This window comes from Paramisgurnus dabryanus, chromosome 16 (genome assembly GCF_030506205.2).
Source record: "Paramisgurnus dabryanus chromosome 16, PD_genome_1.1, whole genome shotgun sequence".
In the NCBI taxonomy this organism is placed as follows: domain Eukaryota; kingdom Metazoa; phylum Chordata; class Actinopteri; order Cypriniformes; family Cobitidae; genus Paramisgurnus; species Paramisgurnus dabryanus.
This window is the reverse complement of record NC_133352.1, coordinates 10,030,512-10,052,405: the sequence shown is the minus strand read 5'-3', so window position 1 is coordinate 10,052,405 and position 21,894 is coordinate 10,030,512. Positions and strand designations below refer to the sequence as shown.

Below are 21,894 nucleotides of genomic sequence, written 5' to 3'. Positions count from 1 at the left end.
TTCCTTCCTCCCATGGGACGGTGAGCTCCACCAACAAGATGGTTTTAGTTGGCTCTGACCACAGGATGAGGTCTGGCCGGAGCAAAGTTTCTGTGATCTCTCTGGGGAATTGAAGCTGCCTCCCCAGATCAACCCTCATGTTCCACTCCCTGCCAGATAAGAGAACTCCAAATGTTGCTCTCTGGTAAAGTTGGTTGATTCTTTCTCCGGCCCTTGCGAACTGGATGGATCTACTCGTTGGCACGGAAGGTCTCCTATTGGCCTCCTGTCTGCATGACTCTGCTACCTCTGCTAATTTGTTCAACACAAGATCGTGTCGCCACCTGTAGCGGCCTTGAGACAATGCCGTCTTGCAACCGGACAGGATGTGTTGGAGGCTTGCATTGCTGGTGCTGCAAAGGGGACAAAGTTCCTCGGTGCCGAACCATTGGTGGAGGTTTCTGGGACAAGGTAGGGTGTCATAGGTGGATCTAATCAGGAAACTGAGCCTGGCTTGGGGGATCTTCCACAGATCAGACCATGACAAATGCCTATCCATGACACCTTCCCATGACATCCAACGTGCCTGCCGACTCTGAGACACCGCCTTGATGTTAAGGCGCTCCTGCTCGGTCCTTGTCACTTCTGCCACCACCATGGCTCTCCGCTCTTCTTTGGAGGCCTTTGACCAGAAGAGGGGGGTCTTGCTCCTTCCAAGGCCTGCTCATCCCTCCTGGACTCTGCCAACTACTTCGCGATGTTTCAGCCTGCTAATTGCCATGTCCACTTCTTTCTGGGCTTTCCACTTCCTCCCTGTTTGTATGGTAGGGCCAGCTGCTCTCACTAGTTGGTCAGTGGATTCCCTCAGCTCCAGTACCATCCTAGCCTTCTCCTGCTTGTATCCAAGGCCTATGGATCGCAGTGGCAGCTGTAGTGTGTTCCTGCCAAAGAGGCCTACATCTGATAGGCATCTCGGCAGACCCAACCACTTCCTGATGAATGAGTTTACCAGCCCATCCATCTTGTCTGCTACGGAGGAGGGAACTTCGCTCATCTTCAGAGGCCACATCACCCTTGGGTACAGTATGAACTGGTAGCTCCACACTTTATACTTGCCGGGGAGCTGACTCTGATTGATCCTGGCGAGGCCATCTGCGAGCTGCTTCCTCACTGTCTCCCCCATCTGCCTATCAGAGAGGTCTGCTGTATAAGTGCGGCCCAGGCTACGAACGGGCTGGTTTGCCAGCAAGGGGATTTCTTCCCCACCTGCGACAAAGACAGTCTGGTCACTTCTAACCCCTTTCCTCAGGGATAGGCTGCGTGATTTGGAGGGTTTGATCTTCATCCTCGCCCACCCCACAAGCTCGTCAATCCTCTTCAACAGTCTTCTTGTACATGCTGCTGTCTGTAGTATGGTGGTAATATCATCCATATAGCCTCTCACTGGTGGTAGCTTTTGGCCTGATGGTAGCTTCATGCCTCCAACCATCACCCTTGCTCCAATCAGGATGATCTCAAAGGCTGCTACAAACAGGATGGGAGAGATTGAACATCCCATGGCAATGCCCACTTCCAGCTTTTGCCAGCCTGTTGTGAAGTCCTGATGGGTGCAGCACATCTTCATGTCCTCAAAGTACTTAGCCACAAGGTCACGAATCCCGACAGGGATGTAGAAAAAGTCCAAGGCATACTCGATGAGTTGGTGGGGGACGGACCCGTATGCATTGGCCAGATCCAGCCATACCACATGAAGGTCACCTTTGTCTCTTTTTGCTCTTTGGATCTGATCCCATATGACTGCGGAGTGTTCCACGCATCCTGGGAAGCCTGGTACACCTGCCTTCTGGCAGCTTGTGTCGATGTACCCATTGCTTATGAGATAGGTGGTCAACCTCTTGGCCATGACGGAGAAGAAAACCTTGCCTTCAACATTCAAGAGTGCAATGCTCCTAAACTGGCTAATGGTGGTCGAGTTTGTTTCCTTCGGGATGAATACTGTAACAGCTCGTTGCCACTCTGAAGGGATGACTTTTTTCTTCCAGGCCACTCTCAGGAGATTCCACAAATATTTCTGGACCCCTGGGCAGTACTTGTACAGCTTGTACGATACCCCATTGGGCCCTGGAGCTGAGGCTGCTCTTGTTTTCCTTACAACTTCTGCTACCTCACTGAGCTTGGGGGGATCTTCGTTGAACAGGAAGGATGGAGGGGCTGGACGAGGAACATAACCTGGTGATCCCAGCGGCGATGACTTTTCTGGGTCACTGTACTGCTTACTTATGAAACTCTCCAGTTGTGATTGTGTTATTTCCAGCTTCCCATTTCTTTTGTCCTCCAGTAGCTGTCTCGCATGCTTGAAGGGGTTTTTGAAGAAGTTGCTCCTCTCCTTCTCCTTCCGCCTTCTTCGTTTGCGGATACGCTCTGCCCTCCGAAGGCTGGCTAAGTTTTCCTTCACCTCCTCCCACAGTGGCTTCAGGCCCTCCTTCTCCTCTTTGCTTGCCTTTCTCCACTGCTTTCGGAGATGGCGACGCCTTTTCACAAGTTGCTCAATCTCTCTCTCTCTCTCCTCCCCTTTTGCTTTGAACCCTTTTGCTTCCCAGCCACTACTCCAAACCTGCTTCTGCATTCCTCGTACAGGACGTCTCCAATGCGATTCAGCTTGGTTTCCACCTGGCCACGCAGTGACTGCTCCAGTATAATGCTGAGGTCATCATCGAGCTGCTGCCACACTGCTACTTCATTTGCCTTTGGCCATTTAATTAGCTGCCTCCGCCCGGGTTCTTTCTCTGTCCTCTGGCCTGGCTCCTGGTTGCTGGGGTTAATTGCTAATGGTGTCCTAAGGGTGTTTTCTCCTGTTCCACCCTCAGAGGAATATGTATTGGCCAAGGACTCTCCTGTGTTCTCCACCTGCCTTCCTTCAGCAACGCTGGAACCCTCAGCACTGTGGTTAGCGACCTGGCTTTGGGCTCCACTTGTCTGACCTGCGGTTGCAGAGCAATGTTGCTGCTTTTCCCCCACCTGACACTTCTTCTTCCCTTGGTGAATCCTTAAACCTCTGAAGGTAGTGACTTTCTCCCATCCGCACCTGCATCTTCTCAAAATCTTTAAATCATTGTCTTTATCCGTTCCGGTCATTACCATGAAGTCCGTCAAGTTTGGCCCATCTTCCACCCCGCCTCTCGGAGGGCCACCGGGTTGTTTCCCTTTCTTTATCTTCGTAGTTTGTTTAAGGTGTCCCCTAAAGGACTGGTGGATAAGGTAACTAGCCTGCCACCCCTGGTGCAGACTTTCCTGCTGTCATCCAGTCTCTCCTGGCTGTCCTCCAGTCTTCCCTGGACGCCAACTGCCCTTTCACAGTAGTCACTGGATGCCTCCAGATTAAACTTATCAAAATACAGGCTGATGGTCGACCTGCTGGGCATTGCTGCCTGACGCACCTCCACCGGTGCCTTTGTGCAGTTGTTTTCCACCTCTTTAGGGCATGAAACGGGTCATCAGCTGGGGACCACCAGTCATGGATGTTTCGCTCCTTTAACCCCAGTACATCTCCTGGTGCTAAAAACACAACAAAAGCTAATGCTAACATACAGCAGTCAGTCAATGAGTATATTAACTAAACAAACAAGCAAGTTATTCTAAGATAACATCAGGTAAAAGTCAAGGCAACAGAAAAACAAGCTAAACTTGGGTATAGGGCAGACTTACTAACTACTGTGGTGACTTGATGACTAATTGGTTGCCCCTGTTTCCAAAGTAATATGTTTTAATCTCTTAAACTTTGCCACCCCCCGTTGACCCACCGGTGGGTCCAATATTACATTATCACATTTAGGTTCTCAGCTCATTCACTTTTTTTGTCAGAAGCAAGGAGACTGGAAGCGATCCACACATAGAAGTGAACATACACATCACAAACATGTATTAAACTTATAAAACCTTTGACATTCACACCTGGTAATTCACATAAATTAACAAACATGACTGAAATAGACTAGCAGATCCGAAAAATAAAGAGTTACCGCCTGGTGGGCCATAAAACAGGGAACATAAGATCATAAATCAGTAATTTGACATTTTGACACAAAGCATATTGCAAAAGAATTGTAGCAGAATACTGTAACTTAGCATAGCATGCTAAGTACATGTGGTAAAATACTTGATTTTATGTTTTTTTTATTTACAGTCTCCAAAAATAAATTTCAAAGAATTTCCCCCAAAAACCAGGATATTTCTGCTGACAGCCGTTCATTCAGAAGCATCGTGCTGCTGGGTAAAACTGGTACTGGGAAGAGTGCTGCTGGAAACACAATACTCGGAAAAAATGCATTCAAATCTAAGAGGGGAACAGTCTGTGTAACTCGTGAATGTTCAAAGGTACAAGCTACTGTGTCAGGCAGGGAAGTATTAATAGTTGATACTCCTGGATTCTGTGACACAGGCATGGGAAATGAAAAGATAACGGAGGAGATAGGAAAAAGTGCTTATTTTTCCAGCCCTGGACCACATGCTTTTCTTATTGTTTTTAGAATAACTGACAGATTCAGTGAGCAGGAACAGGAGATTCCTCAGAAAATTGAGAGTATATTCGGTGAGGAAGTGTTAAAATATTCCATCATTCTCTTCACTCATGAAGATCAGTTAGATGGAGAGCCCATAGAGGAACTCATTGAGGAAAGCAGTGCATTACAAAATCTAATTAAACAATGTGGAGGCAGATATCATGTCTTTAACAACAAAGATCAGAACAGAGAGCAGGTCAATGATCTACTGCAGATGATTGACAAAATGTTAGGGCAGAATGGAGGAGGGCCTTACAGTAATGAGATGTTTGAAGATGCTTTGAAATTGGGACAAGAAGACCCAAATAATGGACTTATGCAGTTTTTATTGAAGTATAAGAAGTATATTTATATTGGAGCTATTGCAGCTGGTTTGCTACTTGGTGGTGTAGTTGGAGGATATGTAGTTTGTAAAGGTGGAGCTGCTGTTAGTGTATCTGTAGCTGGTGCAGCTGCAGCTGCCAGCATTGGAACTATTAGTGGAGCTGCTATTGGTGGAATTTCTTGTGCAGTTGCTGGTGGCGATTCCAGCAAAATTATTGAAGGAGCTATTGGTGGAGGTGTTGTTGGTGCAGGTGTGTTTGGTGGAGCTGCTGTTGGTGCAGCTCTTAGTGGAATTGTTGGTAATGCTGTCATTGCTGGAGCTGTTGGTGGTGGAGCTGCTGCTGGAGCTGCCATTGGTGGAACTGTTAGTAGAACTGTTGATGGAGCTATTAGTTGTGGAGTTGCAGTTGGTACAGCTGTTGTTAATGGAGCTATAGATGTAGCTACCATCAGTAAAACTGTTAAAAAATAGTGGTGCATCTGCTAAAGCTATTCTGTGTAGCTCTTACTAAAGCTGTTGAAAAGGTTGTTAGTGGTAATTAAGTTTCTAAAACAAGTCTGTTATCACTGTAATTGCTAGAAGACATAAGTAAAAATATTCTTAACGTGTGTCTTACAGAGCTCCTTTCACTCACCACTGAGATTCACACTTACGATAAATGCACGTTTAACTTTCATATTATATTAAGATAAATCAGTCAGAAACACTACAAAAAACTATTTTAATTCAAATAAAAATACTTATATCATAATTTTTGTTTGTTGTTAAAGTAGTCACTGCATCTTAATGTTCAAAAATACTTTTGAATAAAGTTTTTACATTTAGAGCAAGAAAACATGTAATATATTTTTTTCAGTGTGTTTTTATAAATGCATGCTGTTTTTAATAAATGCACAAACCATTGAAAATATAGCGTAAGATAAATCTTCATAAGGTTGCAAAACCTTATTTTATTTTAGAAATGTAAAAAATATACTGATATCTTAAAGTTGATTTTATGTTAATGATTCTGATGCAGTCACTAGATGTTCATAGAGTAAAGCTTCTGACAAAAGTTTAATCTTTGAGTCTTTTGGGGTATTTTCCACAGCAAATTCTAAACTAGTTACTGATTAAAGCACATGGCATGTCCTTGTTCTTCCCATATGTATTTATGTCAACACAAAAAAAGAGCACCCATATGTATTTATGTCAACACAGTTTCATCTTTACTAGATCTATAGACTATGATTTAAAACAAAAATATATAATACACTGTTAAAAAAGAATGTCTTAGTATATTTGTCTTGTTTTCTAATATAAATATATGAAAATTCTTAAATTGAGATACATTTACTTGGTAAGCAAGTGGTTTAAGATATTATGTCTTGTCTATTGAAATAAATTATAGTAGATTCTTGCTTATTATAGATTATAAATGTTTTCAAAAGTTTAAAAATAATTTGATAAAGATAAGAAGAATATATAAATTCCTTGTAAAAATATGTACTTTTTTATTGTTATTTAAATTCTTACCGTTATTTTTATTCATTACGGACCTTTTCCTCTTTGTAATTCATTTCTATGTAAAGCACTTTAAGTTACCCTGATGTATTGCATGTGCTACATAAATAAACTCACTTTGCTTTACCTGTGTTTTTCTTCTATGATGTTATTCTTTTTCTTTCTATATTATATTCTTTGCAAATGTTTTAATTTTGTTTAAAAAGTACCTATGCCACTGTGAGGCAACCCCAGTGTTGGGTGTAACTATTTACTAAGTAATTAGTTACTGTAATTTAATTAATTTTCCCTTAAAAAATAAAGTAAGGGATTACTCTTATTTTTCTTGTAATCTAATTACAGTTACTTCTGATGTAACTAAATACTGTGTATGGACTCTAAAACAATTATGTATACTATAATACAATAGTGGATTTAACATTTAAGTTTACAATTCTCACTATTAACTGGTTGATTATTAGCATTAATATTAATGAGATGCTGGCTGTTTATGAATACTTAATAGCACATATTAATGCCTGATTCTTCAAAACCTTATTCTACTTCCTTAACCCTTCCCATTTCTACCAATACTTAAAATTAACAACTTCTTTAGTATTAAAAAGCAGTAGTTGGAGTATATTGAGGAAAAAGTAGTTAATTCTTCCACCCTGAAGCTATTTTGGGGATTTTCGCCTGGATTTGGCCTACCCAATTTCAAAAGCTTCCCATACCCACATGCAAGGGTTTACATACAAATGTTTGGTATCATTTTACAGGAAACCCTTTGAAATTACATAAAACACTGTCTAAAGTGCTAAACATGGTTGTATGTGATGTCAGTCCTCTAATAAACACAAAAATAAATAGTCGCTTTTTGATGTTTTTTTTCTAAAGTTTTTATTTGAAAGTGTATAATGTTGGACTTTAAGGCGTCCATTGCATGTTCATAATTTAGAGGAAAGGCAAAAGATACAAATATCTAAGTTCAAATATTTATTGATCAGATATGATAAAGTTTAACAGCGCGCTGGATCTTCTCATGACCACATCTGGTAAGCGAAGACGCACAGCCTCTTTTTTGACAATTATTTATATATTATGTGACGTCGATCTTTCTTCAGAAAATCTCCACCCACAAAGGCCGTTCCCCTCGTCCATCTGACTCCATCACCACACCCAATTTTAGCCTGTAGGCAAAGATGGACACACATAGACAAAGAAAAAACAAACTGTTCTCCTCTCATCCCTGGGAGCCCTGCAGTTCCTCTCTAGTACTCCTCCACTTCACATAGCATGTTATAATGCTTTCTTAAAAACAAATCATTATTAAAAACCATCTGTTAGGAAAGAAAACACACACACACACACACACACACACACACACACACAGGAGATTCTGTTCTTCAACACTGTAAAAAGTGATTCTGAGTTTTAGTCAGGTGGACAAGTAAAATCATGCCCTGTCAACTTGCAGTGTCTCACTACGCAGAAGGATGAGTTATAACAACCTCAACTTGAAGGGAAATTGAAAACTTAAAATAAGGTGTTCATATAACAACAAAACATAGGTTCTTTCAATTTTTTTGCCTCATGCGCATGTGCCAGAATCTCTACATCATAATGACGTACTACTTTAACGAATTTGAACAAGAGGCGCCATCGCCATTTTCTGCACGAGAGGACGAGATCACTACAGGAGTTGCTGATGGTAGAAAACAGACGACGAAGGAGCTCTTATTTGAACGACTACAGATGGATTTTTATAGTAAGTATACCCCGCTTTGTTCTTTCTTTCATGTAAAAAATAGGCTTGTTTCGTTTGCGTATTAATTTAAGACAACTTGATTGGTAAGTTAACGTTAATCAGGAGCCACACACACAGTGTTAGACACCGAGCTGTTGTCGAGACGTGAGCAGAAAGAGAAGTCGTCTTTGACTAGTGTAAGTTAATGTTGCAGTTACTTTTAAGCATGTTAATTGGTGTAAAATGGCCCAAAATAGCTTTTTCGCATGGTTTAAAGTTTTCAGGCACCGGGCCGGATCTCCGGCGTGCGGCTTTGGCTGCGAATTAAAAAAATATATATAACGTTAATATATTAATATCATTTCGCGTTCATGCGTTCACCCACAAATAGGATGAGAGGAACACATATTTTACTCTCAACCAAACTAAACTAGCCAATCAGAAGTAGAATGGGGCGGGTCTTTAAGTGTGGTTGAGAGATCCAGCTGCAGGTACCGTGCGGAGACCGGAGATGTCACGTAGCAAGGAATCCGCAGGATGGAAAGTAAGTTTATAAAGAACAGGAAAGATATGACCTAATTGATAAAGCACTTAAATAAGTGGCGCTGGGCATGGATAGAAGGAATAGGCAGAGACAGGCAGCATTTTAGAAGAAATTAAGAGAAGCAGGTGCTTGCATTTCAAATGCTGTCTCACGATATAAATATAAAGTTGCATTTGTGTCAAAACGTTTTGCTTGCATTATAATATTCTCTACGCGCATGCGTTAACGCGCGCATCCACATGAATCAGATCCCACATAATCCTGACAAAAACACACATTACAGATGTGGCCTTTAAAAACGCGTGTTTTCTCCCGCGGCATTCGCCAAATCGTCTCGCGGAGTCACGCAGAATTCTGCAAGTGTTTTCGGGGGGGCTACTTTCCCTTTTCCCTTAATGTGTTTCGCTTCACAGAAAATCCACCAGGTGGCGCATAAAAAACTACATTTTTATATGCATTGTCATTGCGGTTGTTTCCAGAAGTTAATAAGGGCATTGCTGAATATTTAATATTTCTATTAAAACAGCAAAGTGACGTCAACCCCTTCTTGCCAGCATAACAGCGCATACATATATTAACTTCTTACACTCTGAGGCTATTTTGGGGATTTTTGCCTGGATTTGGCCTACCCAATTTCAAAAGCTTCCCATACCCACATGCAGAGGTGCACATACAAAAGTTTGGTATCATTTTACAGGAAACCCTTTGAAATTACATAAAACACTGTTAAAAGTGCTAAACATGGTTGTATGTGTTGTCAGTTCTCTAATAAGCACAAAAATAAATAGGCGCTTTTTGATGTTTTTTTTCTAAAGTCTGTATTTAAAAGTGTATAACTCTGGCCCTGAGTGGTAACGAAACCTCCAGACAGTTTTGTTTGATTCCAGCAATTGCCAGCTTACAGAGGAAAAAGGAATTTTTTCTCTATCATAATAAATGCAAAAGTTATTTTACTCCAACTGATGGGAGGACTAATACGCTTATGGTGTACAATTTCTGCCAAAAAATATTTGAAGTGCTCCCATAACCACATACAGTGGAATAAATGCAATATCTTTATATCATTTTGCAAAAATCCCTTTGAAGTTACATAAAAAGCTGTTGTTTGTGACAAATAGTGTTATTTATGTGGTTTTTCATATGCTAAAACACCAAATTTTCTTTTTTTATGTTGTAAATACTATCTTTGATAGTGTATAACTCTGGTTCTGGGTGCTCTAGCAGACTGCAGACAGTTCTGGTTGTTACCAGCAGCAGACAGTAAACACCCAAAAAAAGAATGAACTCTTTAGCATGTCGCATTCAAAAGTTATTCTCATTTTACTGAAGTGTGCGAAAATACATTTTTCATATAAATATTAATTTTTTGTTTTCCACATATAATAAATAGCAAGGGATTAATTATGCACACAACCAAAGAAAATGCTGTGAATGGACTCATTTTTTAGAGTAGGACCTAAAATAAAAGATGGTGTATCATTTGTGGCTATATGTGCTATATGAGGCAGTCCACACTCAAGTTTCCCATATGTTTACAAAAGACAATTTTTTACCTCATTATTCATTCGATGATTGTTAGATAGGTGATGATAATAGGACAAAAATAACGCTGCAGACTTATTCCTGAGACTGAGAGCTTTCATTTGATATAAGACTTGCCCATGTTTGTCATACTTGAAAAAACATGAAATATATGAATATTAAAAGATATTAAAAAATATCGGGGGGGTGATGGTGTAAATTAATTGTAAATAACTTTCTTACAGTAAAAGATATGTCAAAGTGATGCATATCTGCAGAAAGTAGAGAGTCTAAGCTTTCAAACAGTATCTCATATGTGGTACTGGGTCCATGACAGACCATTACAAATTACAGGAATATTTTATATTAAGTCAAAATAAGATAATTCTGGACCCGGTACAGGGTCCACAGAGTTAAAGAAGTTAAGATGACTGTACGTGCAATGGGCATTTATACTAAGTGCAACAAAGAATTTAGTGTGAGCCTAATACCCTTAACTCTATTTACAATGAATATCTTAATTATTTGTGTTGTCGAATTTTGACACCGTTTCATTGTTTGTTTATAATATTAATAATTATGTCCGTTTTTCTAAAAGTATTAATATTTTAAAGAGATTCATGTGGTATAAAAATACATGTTTTAAAGTTAAAAATGTTGTAAAAATATATTAGTATTATTGTTCTTAATATATTAAGAACAATAATATGACACATGTATATTGCGCTAAAATGCTATACATATGGAAAGAGGAATTCTTCTCAACCACCACCAATAAAGTTAAAAAAATATTCTTTAGAAAAATTGCGTTTAAACCCACGCAGAGCGAACAAGAAAACAAGTGCCTATGCTTACATACTGTACAGTGGGCATATGATATCTTTATTTAGTTTTACATATTTAAAACTTTAATAATACCTTTCTTGCGCATATAGGCAGTCAGTGTTATGATTTTTTTTTAATCCTTTCAGCCGTTATTCATAACAATAAAAATATTTTTCAGTGGCTTTGTAAATATATTACTAAAATAATGGATTAAAGTAACTTTATAAAATCTCTTAATGTCACTTATGTATTTTTTAGTTGGTCAAAACAAAATAAATGGCTAGAAATAGAACAGACATTTTAATTAAAAATGTACATATATTATAGGCGTATATTATCCTTGTTATTATTGTCCTTCCAGATATTTTATCTCAGACGTTCGCAGTCAACACTTTTAAAACTTTTTTATATAAAATCTAATTTATAAATTAAAAAACAAAGTTTTAAGTTAAGACAATAATAAATATGTTTATTTTTATTGAAAGAAAAACGTAGAAAATGTTATTATGGGTATAGTTGATGCAAATAAAGTGTGCAGTACACTGTAAAAAGTTTATTGTCAAATTAACAGTAACTTACTGGCAACAATTATCCAGTAGTTCCTGTATTTCAAACAACAGTAAAATTACTGTAGAAAGAATGACAGTAGTTTAAAGGATACTGCAAAATGAAGTACAGTATTATACTGTTTTTTGTAAGATCCAACATACAGCATTTTACTGTTATACTGGAAATGTTACTGTTATTTATTTTACAGTATAAAATATATACTACTGTATTTTCCAATTTTACTGTTATTTATTTTACAGTGTAAAATATATACTACTGTATTTTTTCAATTTTACTGTTATTTATTTTACAGTGTAAAATATATACTACTGTATTTTTTAAGATTAAATTAAATACTGTTATTTTATTGGTTGATGTTAAATATAAAGACAACAACTATATCTTTAAAAGCAGAAAATTTATTGTGCAGTTTTAACTGTATATTTGTAACAATATTAACAAAAATAACAAAAAAATGATTCGATTTTAAACAAAAAGTAAAGAAAAAATAACAAAATCAGTCAGCAATCAATGTATCCAATTGTTGCCATAGTGTAGTTACCCTAAATGAGAAAACCACATCATACAATACAGTGAAAAGCATAATTACAATACAGTTTTTTGTAGGTAGTATGGGTGGTGGTGGCAGGATGAAGGTGTAGGTCAGTAGTAGGCAACGTCGGTCCTGGAGTGCCGAAATCCTGCAGATTTCATTTCCAACCCTGATAAAACCTCGCCTACCTGTAGTTTTCTGGTGACTCTTCAGATCTAGTTGTTCAGGTGTGTTTGTTTAGAGCTGGAGCAAAACTCTGCAGGACAACGGCACTCCAGGACCGACATTTCCTACACCTGGTGTAGGTGGTGGGGGCGTCATATACAGCAGGGGCGACAGCACTTGTGATAATCCTGTAACAAATGATAAAACAAATTAATAATAAGTCAAAAAATTAACTAATCATCTAAAATGCTTGTTTTTAGCAATAATGTACTTTGAGCTCACCAGTTATAATCTAGAACATGGCCAAGTCTCGAGATCCACCTTGAGAGAACAGAGAAAATATTACGGAGAATGTTACAATAACATTACTGAAAGCTTAAATAACCCAGTCGCAGTGCTGGTTGGTGACTTCTTTTTCAAGGGTGCACGATGCAAAGCTTGTCACAACATGTATTTAGCGCGTCATGTAAACTTATGTGTATCACGCATCATGTCAAAATGCGTGTCTGCTGCAGATGCTTCAAAGGGGTTTATTATAAACGATCTCGCTAAATCTCATGTGTAATCAGAGTTTAGTGTTAAGTTAGTGTCTTGCGAGTATTTTGTGAAAGTGAGTGTCATTAAATCATAAACCCTTCTGACGCTTTTACAGCAGGCAACTATTTTCACAGAAGGCAAGATGCACATGGTTAACATGACACAACGAACGCATACTTTGACATGATGAGCAACACACATTACACTCTGAACACATATTTTGAATTTGCACCACTTAGGAGAGAAGTCACCAGCCACCACTGCGAAGTAGAATTACATTTTGAATAAATAATATTTAATAGACCACAGGTAGACTATTAAATATTTTTGCACGATTTTACACATTTCAGTGACTAAAACATGACACAAATATTACCCATAAATAGGGGTGTGCCGGTTTCAGAATTGGTGATGTCGGTTATGACATGAGTCAAATGTGACGGTTCGTAACATAACTGTCGGTGGGGTGTGTTTTGCTCGTTTAAATGCTCGTGGATTGACGGGAAAGTGTCATTTTACCATAAAATCATGAATGTTATGCCAAGTGTGTTTCAAACAGTAATAATGTTGAACAATTTAACAGAAAGCAATGAAATATTTAAAAAACACACTATTGCAAGAAGACTGCGCTGTCACTCTCTGCCCAGCATAAATTAATCCTCTATTTATCATCTTTCTTAATAATCTTTAGAGAAACAAATTTGTGCCATGGGCTTTTTATGTCTGTAATTGTGTCTATATATATCTGTCAGTACAGAACAGCACAAAAACAATGTGGATTTAAAGCGTATTGAAGAGGTTTTGCTCATAAATGCAGGTAAAAGAAAGTAATGTGAACTTCAGATTGTTATTAAACTGCACACTTTGCGCTGCAAACGCAACCGGTGTAAAAGCACAATGGCCACGCGCAGCAAACGCTCTCCACAGACGCGCTGCACAGTGCTCACCCGGCGTTTGAATAAACTAGACACTGATTAGCTACTTGCTCTACGTTTCTTTAAAATTAACAGCAAGCAGTGAATGTGCGTCAGGAGAGTTAGTAGGTTAGCATGGGAGGATTTGAACTTGAAAAGCGGAGTGTACTGACGGAAGAGATGATTTGAAAGGTGAGACTTTGTTTAATATGTTTAATCTCAAAAGTAACCGAAAAGTAACCTGGTTTGTCCTGTATGTCAGCGCGTTGTCAGTGTTGCTCCGCTCTGTATTTTCACTGCGTGAGAACTAGGGCTGGACCAGAAAATTCGAATATTCGAATATTCGTTCCGTGGGTTGACATTCGATTTTCAGTTTTGAGATTCGAATATATATATATAAATATTTTTCAGCGTTAATGCAGAGCTTTTGCCACGCAGGAAGTGCGCTTCACGCTCCCGCTCTGTAGGTGGCGCAGAGAGACCAACATCCATAGTCAACAGCCATCAAACAGCACCAGTGGAAGAGATCGCCTCGAACGGAAAGCGCGCTTCCTGCTTTGGCATTCACGCTAATAGTGTTATAAATAACGTTCAGTTTCTTGCAAAAACTGATTGATTTGCTTCACAAGACTTCAATATGTCACACAGAGTTATGGGGGATTACTTTTGTATTGGATATATATGCTTTAGCTCTTAAAGTGTGCGGATCGGTTGACTTGCATGACGGAGCACTGGGGTTTCTGCAAAATATCTTCTTTATTGTTCTGCTGATGAAAAAAACATATTGATGGTGTAAGTGTTATAAATAAACTTGATTTTGAAAGTATGCTACCGTTTTATTACAGTTTGTTGAACTTCGTTCATTTATTTTCGTTGTTTTATTTAAATAGCCTACCCTACGTTGTCAGTAATTACTGTGCTGCTAATTTCTGATACGGGAATGTTTATTTGTTAGAAAAATGTTAGGCTACCTTATTAAAAGTATTGCTCTTGTGTTTTGTTTCACTAATGCTGTTCTCGCAGGACGCGTGACAGGCACGCCGCTTCCAGCTTGCGCTGTTCTGTAGTATTTTTAAAGTTTATTTCTTAAAGTTTATTCTAAACGTGTCACATGTCCATATTGCACGAAAAAAGGCACTACACTCCCTTGAATCCGCAGCAACACATCCGCCACATAATAAAACTGTAGATAAACAGACACACACACACACACACACACACACACAGATTCCTGCCTTTATTAAAGAGAAAAATATGTTCAGCCCCTCCTTCCGAAGCTTCGAATATTCGATTTTATTTCTACTAGAGCTTCGAAGCTCAAAAAATGGTATTCGGAACAGCCCTAGTGAGAACATGAGGGGGCGTGTAACACAGACTGTTAACAATTGTTTTTAATTAGTATTTTAAAATTCTTTGATAAAAAATGTTTTTAAAAATATTTTAATAACACGGTTTTGCCGGTTATAGAGTTCTAATGACGGTGTTCAACTATAACCGTCGGTCTCACGGTTATATAATGACCGTCACACCCCTACCCATAAATAATAACTGGTGTATGAAATAAATAAATGTGTTAACTATAATAATTATTATCAATAAACACAAAACTAATTCCGTATAGACCATTCCAAACTTAAGACGTTAAATGAACAAATTTACACAAAACTATATACGAACCAATTACCACTAAGTAAGGTTTGTTATGGCAAAACAATTTATAGAAATACATTGTTTGTACAATTTTAGAAGTGTTATAGACTGTCTTTTGTAGTCACCAAAAATGTTTAACGTTTAGTGTGCAATGATGGGTTTGGAGATGCTACACTGAAGGAGACAAAAAAGAGATACAGTACCTCTGTTACCTCCACTTTCAGGATATTGACACCATCCATTCTGATGCTGGCTCCTCACATCAAGGTGGTTTAAAGTGCCATGAAAAATTGTTGTTGGTGTTAGCTTTGCTGAATCCTGTGAAAATAACATGTACTGAGTAACTAAAAATACAAGTTAAAGAGATGAGTAATAAATTGCATCAAAATCTAACCTCTATTGTTAGCCAAACTCAAAACTTACATTTTCCAGACAAAAGGTAAACTTGCTGTATTCTCAAGATGAAGAAATAAAATGAGCAGTGCAGGGTTTTTCTCCATATCAGAAACACCTGTGTAAACATAAAAATAAAACACAAGTTATTGCCACACTGATTAAAATATACTGTACTAAGTATGAGAGCTGTAAGAGATTAATACACACTCATTAAATACACTCAGCAAGTAGTTACTTACCTATAAATATTAAAATAATTATTGGATAAATTTCATCCTTGTTAATGTGCTCCGAACTGATGTGCTGTTCCAGTTCTGTGCATTTTTCAAGTGTATAGGCAGTTCCTGACCAAACGCTTGACCAGTCCAGTACAGTAAAGTAAAGTAAAGTAATTGTTCAACATTTCAAATTGGGTATAAAAAAAATTATACCTTTTTGAGCCAGTATGTCCTGTCTTCAGATTTAGATGAAGGTCCTTCCCAAACCACATCTTGATGTCATAAAGAATCTTAAACACATAACATTTCAACAGAATGATTCAGGGCACTTGCACAGTTATACCTGAAAATGAATAGATTTTGTTCTAACTCAGATGATCACATGATATTGTCATAACAACATAATAATAAGTAAGATATTGTTTCTGTCTTAATAGATTGATTGCAGGCTTTGCCTGAGGCTAAATGCATGGTAAAAAAATTTTATTAACAGATAATTGAACCACGTAAAAAAATAATAATAATTGAACCACGTGACTTCTCCCGATCATCCGGGACATATGACCATCATGTAATGGCAGCGTATACAAAACAGGGATACAAAGGAATACGTTGATCATTGGATTAATCCATATCAGGTCCTAGAACACATTTTCAGATCTCATGTCAGCAGAACACTAATACATTTTCACATAAATATTCGCAGATATTACTTAAATCCACAATACATCTTTGTGTATGGATAGTCCTATTATTAGCAGATGAACAAAAGTTATGTGACTGAAAAGAGTAAGGCTTTTATGAAACTACACAATAATAAGTTAGTACTCACCCACTGTTTAAAAAAGCACTGCTGGTCTCAATCCAAGTGAGCACACAAACACACCGCCACGCAAGCACAGGATCTCTTCAGTGCGATGTCCGCTGAAGTGATGATATCCCCGCGATAGACGAAAGGACCAGCATGCAGGCGTAAAACTACCGTAGAAAATTTGTCGTGGACTGTAGCCCAGATTTACATACACTAATAAAGAAGATAAAACATTGTTAAATCTATTATACGTCTTTCCAATACTTCTAGCTGCCATAATGTTCAGTCAAGTTCACGTTCAGTCATTAATGTATTATTTTAAACCTATTCCACAGATATTCATTAAACAACGTATTCTGGCACAACATAATTCAAGTTTATAACGTTATTTATTTAACACATTAATTTCTTTCTCTTACTTACCTCAGCAAAGTCTCTGTCAACACAACACGATAAGCTCAGACTTGCCCTGACCGTTAATTTGAAAATGCCCTGCGCGGGGTTTTACACAGTGAACGTGCTTTATTTTGCACACAGGCAGACAATCATTGTGTAGTTGCAGAAGTTGTTTGCTGTTATGACAGAAATTAAGTAAAATTTAGCCGAAAGAACCCTTTAACGTTAGTGCCAATAAAGTCTCATACCAGATATTGCATATAGCACTTACCAGATAATGATGAAGTGAGTGAAGACAAACACGACGACACAATATCTTGTATAATAGCTCGCTGTCATTTTGTGGTCACAAAATTAATGTTAGCATATACGTATTAATATTCACCCAGCAGATATTAATAAAGAAATACGCGCTAGATGAGCAGAACAGATACGACGACACACACGCGTTCTCCCACTCCCCCTACTGACAGAACTCAGGAGCACATCACGTGACCGACTCGCGCCTGAACCCTCCGCATTTGTTTAATCAAATTCTAAAATTAGCGCTTTCTTAACTAATCGACTGTTATTTGAAGATTATACATATATATTATCGCCTAAACTAATCTTAAAAATACATTTTGTGACCCAGAGGCAACAATATTAAGAACTGATGGTATGTCTATTGAATTGGCTGGTGATTTCATTAAAGCCTCAGAAAAGGCACCTGATTTATGTTAAAGGAACACACCGAGCATCTGATGTGAAACAGACATTAAACCAAATATCTCACAAAAAAATTAAGCATTTAAGATATAAATAGACGTTTGTCATTGTGTTTTGCAGTTGGTTGGTAATACTGTATTCAGAGTAATATTTCCCATAATGCATTGGAAAACTACAGTAGCCTACTGTACAAAGCTTATGCAGTAAAAAACTGTTGAAAATACATTAAAATACTGTGGAAACAACAAATCTATAGTAACAAACTGTAAACAACTTATACAGTAAGAAACTGTCGAGAAAAACAGTAAAAAACTGTGAAAACAACGAAAATTATTTACAGTGTATACAAAAAATGCAAACAAATTATTTCTAAAAGTGGCAAGATTTTAAAAAGATAAAGGTGGTATAAAGAAAGACATGAGAAAAGTAGAGGTATGCAAAAGAGCACAGTTAAGTTATTGTTAATTAAAGCGGTTTTATACACCTTTGTTTGAATTGACAAGCATTTTATTCGCCACTTTCAACACATTTTGTGATTCATTTACTGATTTATTACAGAAAATTGTTGTCAGAAGCAAAGCTATTGTACAAAGCATCTTTATATGTATGTTTTAAAGTTAAAAATGTTGTAAAAAATATATTAGTATTCTTTAATTTAAGAATAACAATATGATACATTTATATTGTGCTAAAATGCAATATACATTATTCTGCAAGCAATATAAATTATTCTCAACCACCACCAATAAAGTGTAAACATTATTCTTTAGAAAAAAAAACGGCGTTTAAACCCGTGTTGCGTGGAGCGAACAAGAAAACATATGCTTACATGCTTTTTCGGCATATGATATCTTTTTTATTTAATTTTACAGTTTTAAAAGTGGCAAAAAAGTTCTTAAAATCTAATGAATACTGGTTTTGTAAAATGTATATAACTGCAGATGCGTGCGTGGGATCCGGGCAGGTATCATTTTCTTCCAGACCTTGACGCATGGTCGCGGGAAGGCGAGAAATATATTTTTTTAAGTTAAAATATTTTGCACAATTGATATATTACTTATGAATATTTTAGGAAATTATTTTTGACACACGTAGGTTATTACGTGTATTTTGGATTTTAATTTCATTACTGTGCCTATCCGTGGCCTCATCCGAGCGCACTTTCTCCGCCTTGCATCTTTTGAAGACATTGGTACGCAGCACCATGACCCAGAAAAGACTCACACACCTTTCCCTGATGCATGCCCACACAGAAATACTGAACTCCCTGGATATTAGTCCTCTAGCTCATGAGAGACTTTGGAATCTCTATTATACAACCGGCTATTTCGTCAATATTTGACGACACTTGACCATTCGTCATATGTTGACGTGAAGGGTATACCTTTCGCGTCATTTTTTGACGAACTGGGGACTTCAATACTATTACGTCCGTTGCATTCTCTTTCCTATTTTATTACCATATGCGCGTCGGTTTAGGGTTAGATTTACATAATGACATCCCTACCCAAACCTAACTCTAACCCCAACGCCAGGTGACAACTGTTTCTAACCCCAACGCCAGGTGACAACTGTTTAATTTCACGTACACTGTTTAATTTCGCGTACACTGTTTAATTTTGCGTAATCTAACCCTAAACCGACGCGCAAATGGTAATAAAATAGGAAAGAGAATGCAACGGACGTAATAGTATTGAAGTCCCCAGTTCGTCAAAAAATGACGCGAAAGGTATACCCTTCACGTCAACATATGACGAATGGTCAAGTGTCGTCAAATATTGACGAAATGGGGTGAGACTGGGTTACAATTCGCGAGGCGAGTTTTTTCTGTTCGAGTAAAGAGCGCGTTGATAATATGCGTATTAACGGAATGACAACGCGGGTTTGTTTATTACATGGATGCGCAGCAGCACAAAAACGCTTTTTAAAATGAAAAATTAAAGGATTAAAATGTAACAGATTATTATTGAGTCTCTTGGACATAAATGATGACCAATTATGAGACGTTAGAAGGCGCAAAGAGCTGCTTCATCTGTAGCTAAGTAAATAAATGCTTTGCTTTAAACAAATGCATCTACTTTTAAATGTTTTTTTTTTAAATGCTACCCAACTGATTTATTGTATATAATGACTCTGCACCTGTAGATATGGTGAGATGAGAAAACATTTTAAGTAATGCTTTTAAAAAAAACATTTCGCTGTCCAAGTGCTGAAATGGCTCTCCACACGTTTGTAAATTCTTTATCTTTTGTTTGTAACAAATAAAGTATTTTTACAGTACAAACCTTATATAAAGCCTATTCTAAAAATGTAATTATACACCATGTTTTTCTTTATAAAAGTATACAATATCAGAACTAAACCCATTATTATTTTTGTTCAAATTATGAATTATTTATATGTTTAAAAAAAGACAGTAATAGTACTATTTAGTAAAAAAAGATCTATATAAAAATATACTAGGTATGTTAATGTGAGAATATTTTACATCTGTTAATCGACGTGTGATCTTAACTTAAAAACGAAAGTAAAATATGTTCGTCCGCATGGACATTGAAAACTGTGAAGTTTAATTAATATTATATGTTGTTATAATATTATATGTTGTATGTAAATTATAACGAAAGTAATTCCCCCTGGGATAAGTATTTTTGCTTCTGATTAATAGCGCATATTCATCTGAGAACTGATGATGTCTGTGTGTTTCAGACCCTGGCTGTGTGCCCTGAAGTGTATGACAATAAAGTAGTAAATCTCAATGTATTTATTTTTAAATGTATTTTAAATAGGCCTATAGGCTCATAGGTTTTTTGGTTAAAAAAATTCACAGCACCCCCTGTTCAAAATGACTTCCAGCGGCCCTGCCTTGACGCTTTGTGTGTTCGACTTTAAATGGTGCGGCGCTGACTGGTCGGCGTATGACATCAGAGTACCGCGAGAGCAAAGGTAAAGTCGGACCATTTGTAACATTTCGACTTGCTCTCGCGGTACTTTGATGTCTTCGTTGCCGAACTGTCTGCGCAGCGCCACATAGAAACGCCCTTTGACTCTTTAAGGCAAAGTACCAGCAACATGAGAAGTGGTGGCACGCAAAAGAAAGTGAAGGTACGCAGTACGCTAAAATATAAAGTGTCTGTACTGCGAGCACTGGTTTAGTTATTTACATCGTGTGTTGCTCTTTCACCATTGTGCACCCGCGCACTCGCTCTGTAGTTTGTAGCTCGCGCTCCGGCTTCGATAAACAATGCCCGTTTCTCAATACCAAGTAGGGGAGAGTGGGGCAAAGTGAGCCAGTGGGTAAGTTGACCCACCCCCTTTATCTAGGCAACCATACAGATTTGTAGCCGTGTGACCACAAATACAGGTAGCAACCATAATTTATATTTGGCTATGTTAAAGAGAAGGACAAATTAAAGAGTTATGATTAAAGTATGATTTAAAAAAAAAAAAATGTTTATCCTATCAAAGTAAAATGTATACATACCAGGTATAATGGCTGTTATGTCAAAGTAGATTTATCCAGGTCTAAATATTTATACCATAAATATTGGTGATAGGCTAATGTATAAAACCATGTGAATGATTTAGCTAAAGATTAGCCTGAATTACTAAGCTAGGCAGTTTCCCAAAACGGTGGCTGTGGGGCAAAGTGAACCAGATGGGGTAAACTGAACCAGGGGTTCAACCCCACCATGAGGCACTGTAACCATTGAACATGTTTCATAACAAAAAAAAATTCTGTGTAGTTTCGCACAACTGATTTGTTCATTTTTAAACATTTTAGAAAACATATCATGCTAAGACATTACAATATTAATTAATTTTTATGCATTTGGCGTTTTGCAGGTCCACACTGAAAAAACAAACATACCACTCAGAAACGTCCATTGACAATCTCCAAACAATAAGTTGTTCCTCAAAATCTGTATTTTCATCTGATACAGACTCAAACATGAGTGGATGACATCAGAGTACCGCGAGGGCGATTTAAAACCAACCTCCTCCGCTTTATTTC

At 37.6% G+C, this 21,894-nt stretch overlaps 1 protein-coding gene and 1 long non-coding RNA gene across 5 annotated transcripts; one reads left to right on the top strand and one right to left on the bottom strand.

Annotated features, from left to right (window-relative positions):
- The first annotated feature begins 4,110 nt into the window (after positions 1-4,110).
- On the top strand, positions 4,111-6,062 carry LOC135749363 (GTPase IMAP family member 2-like). Its single transcript, XM_065267961.2, has one exon. The coding sequence runs from the start codon at positions 4,111-4,113 to the stop codon at positions 5,332-5,334; it is 1,224 nt and encodes a 407-aa protein (XP_065124033.1). The 3' UTR covers positions 5,335-6,062.
- Positions 6,063-11,901: 5,839 nt separating this feature from the next.
- Positions 11,902-17,642, bottom strand: LOC135749368 (uncharacterized). Of its 4 annotated transcripts, XR_012335170.1 has the most exons (8): positions 17,443-17,642; positions 17,199-17,347; positions 16,797-16,988; positions 16,178-16,254; positions 15,774-15,861; positions 15,554-15,668; positions 12,532-12,570; positions 11,902-12,437 (listed from the first exon to the last, which is right to left on the bottom strand). It is a non-coding gene; the product is annotated as an uncharacterized lncRNA (long non-coding RNA). The 4 variants fall into 4 exon arrangements; XR_010532347.2 differs by having other exon boundaries at positions 11,918-12,437; positions 16,801-16,988; positions 17,199-17,641; XR_010532346.2 differs by having other exon boundaries at positions 11,931-12,437; positions 17,199-17,640.
- Between the last annotated feature and the right edge of the window lie 4,252 nt (positions 17,643-21,894).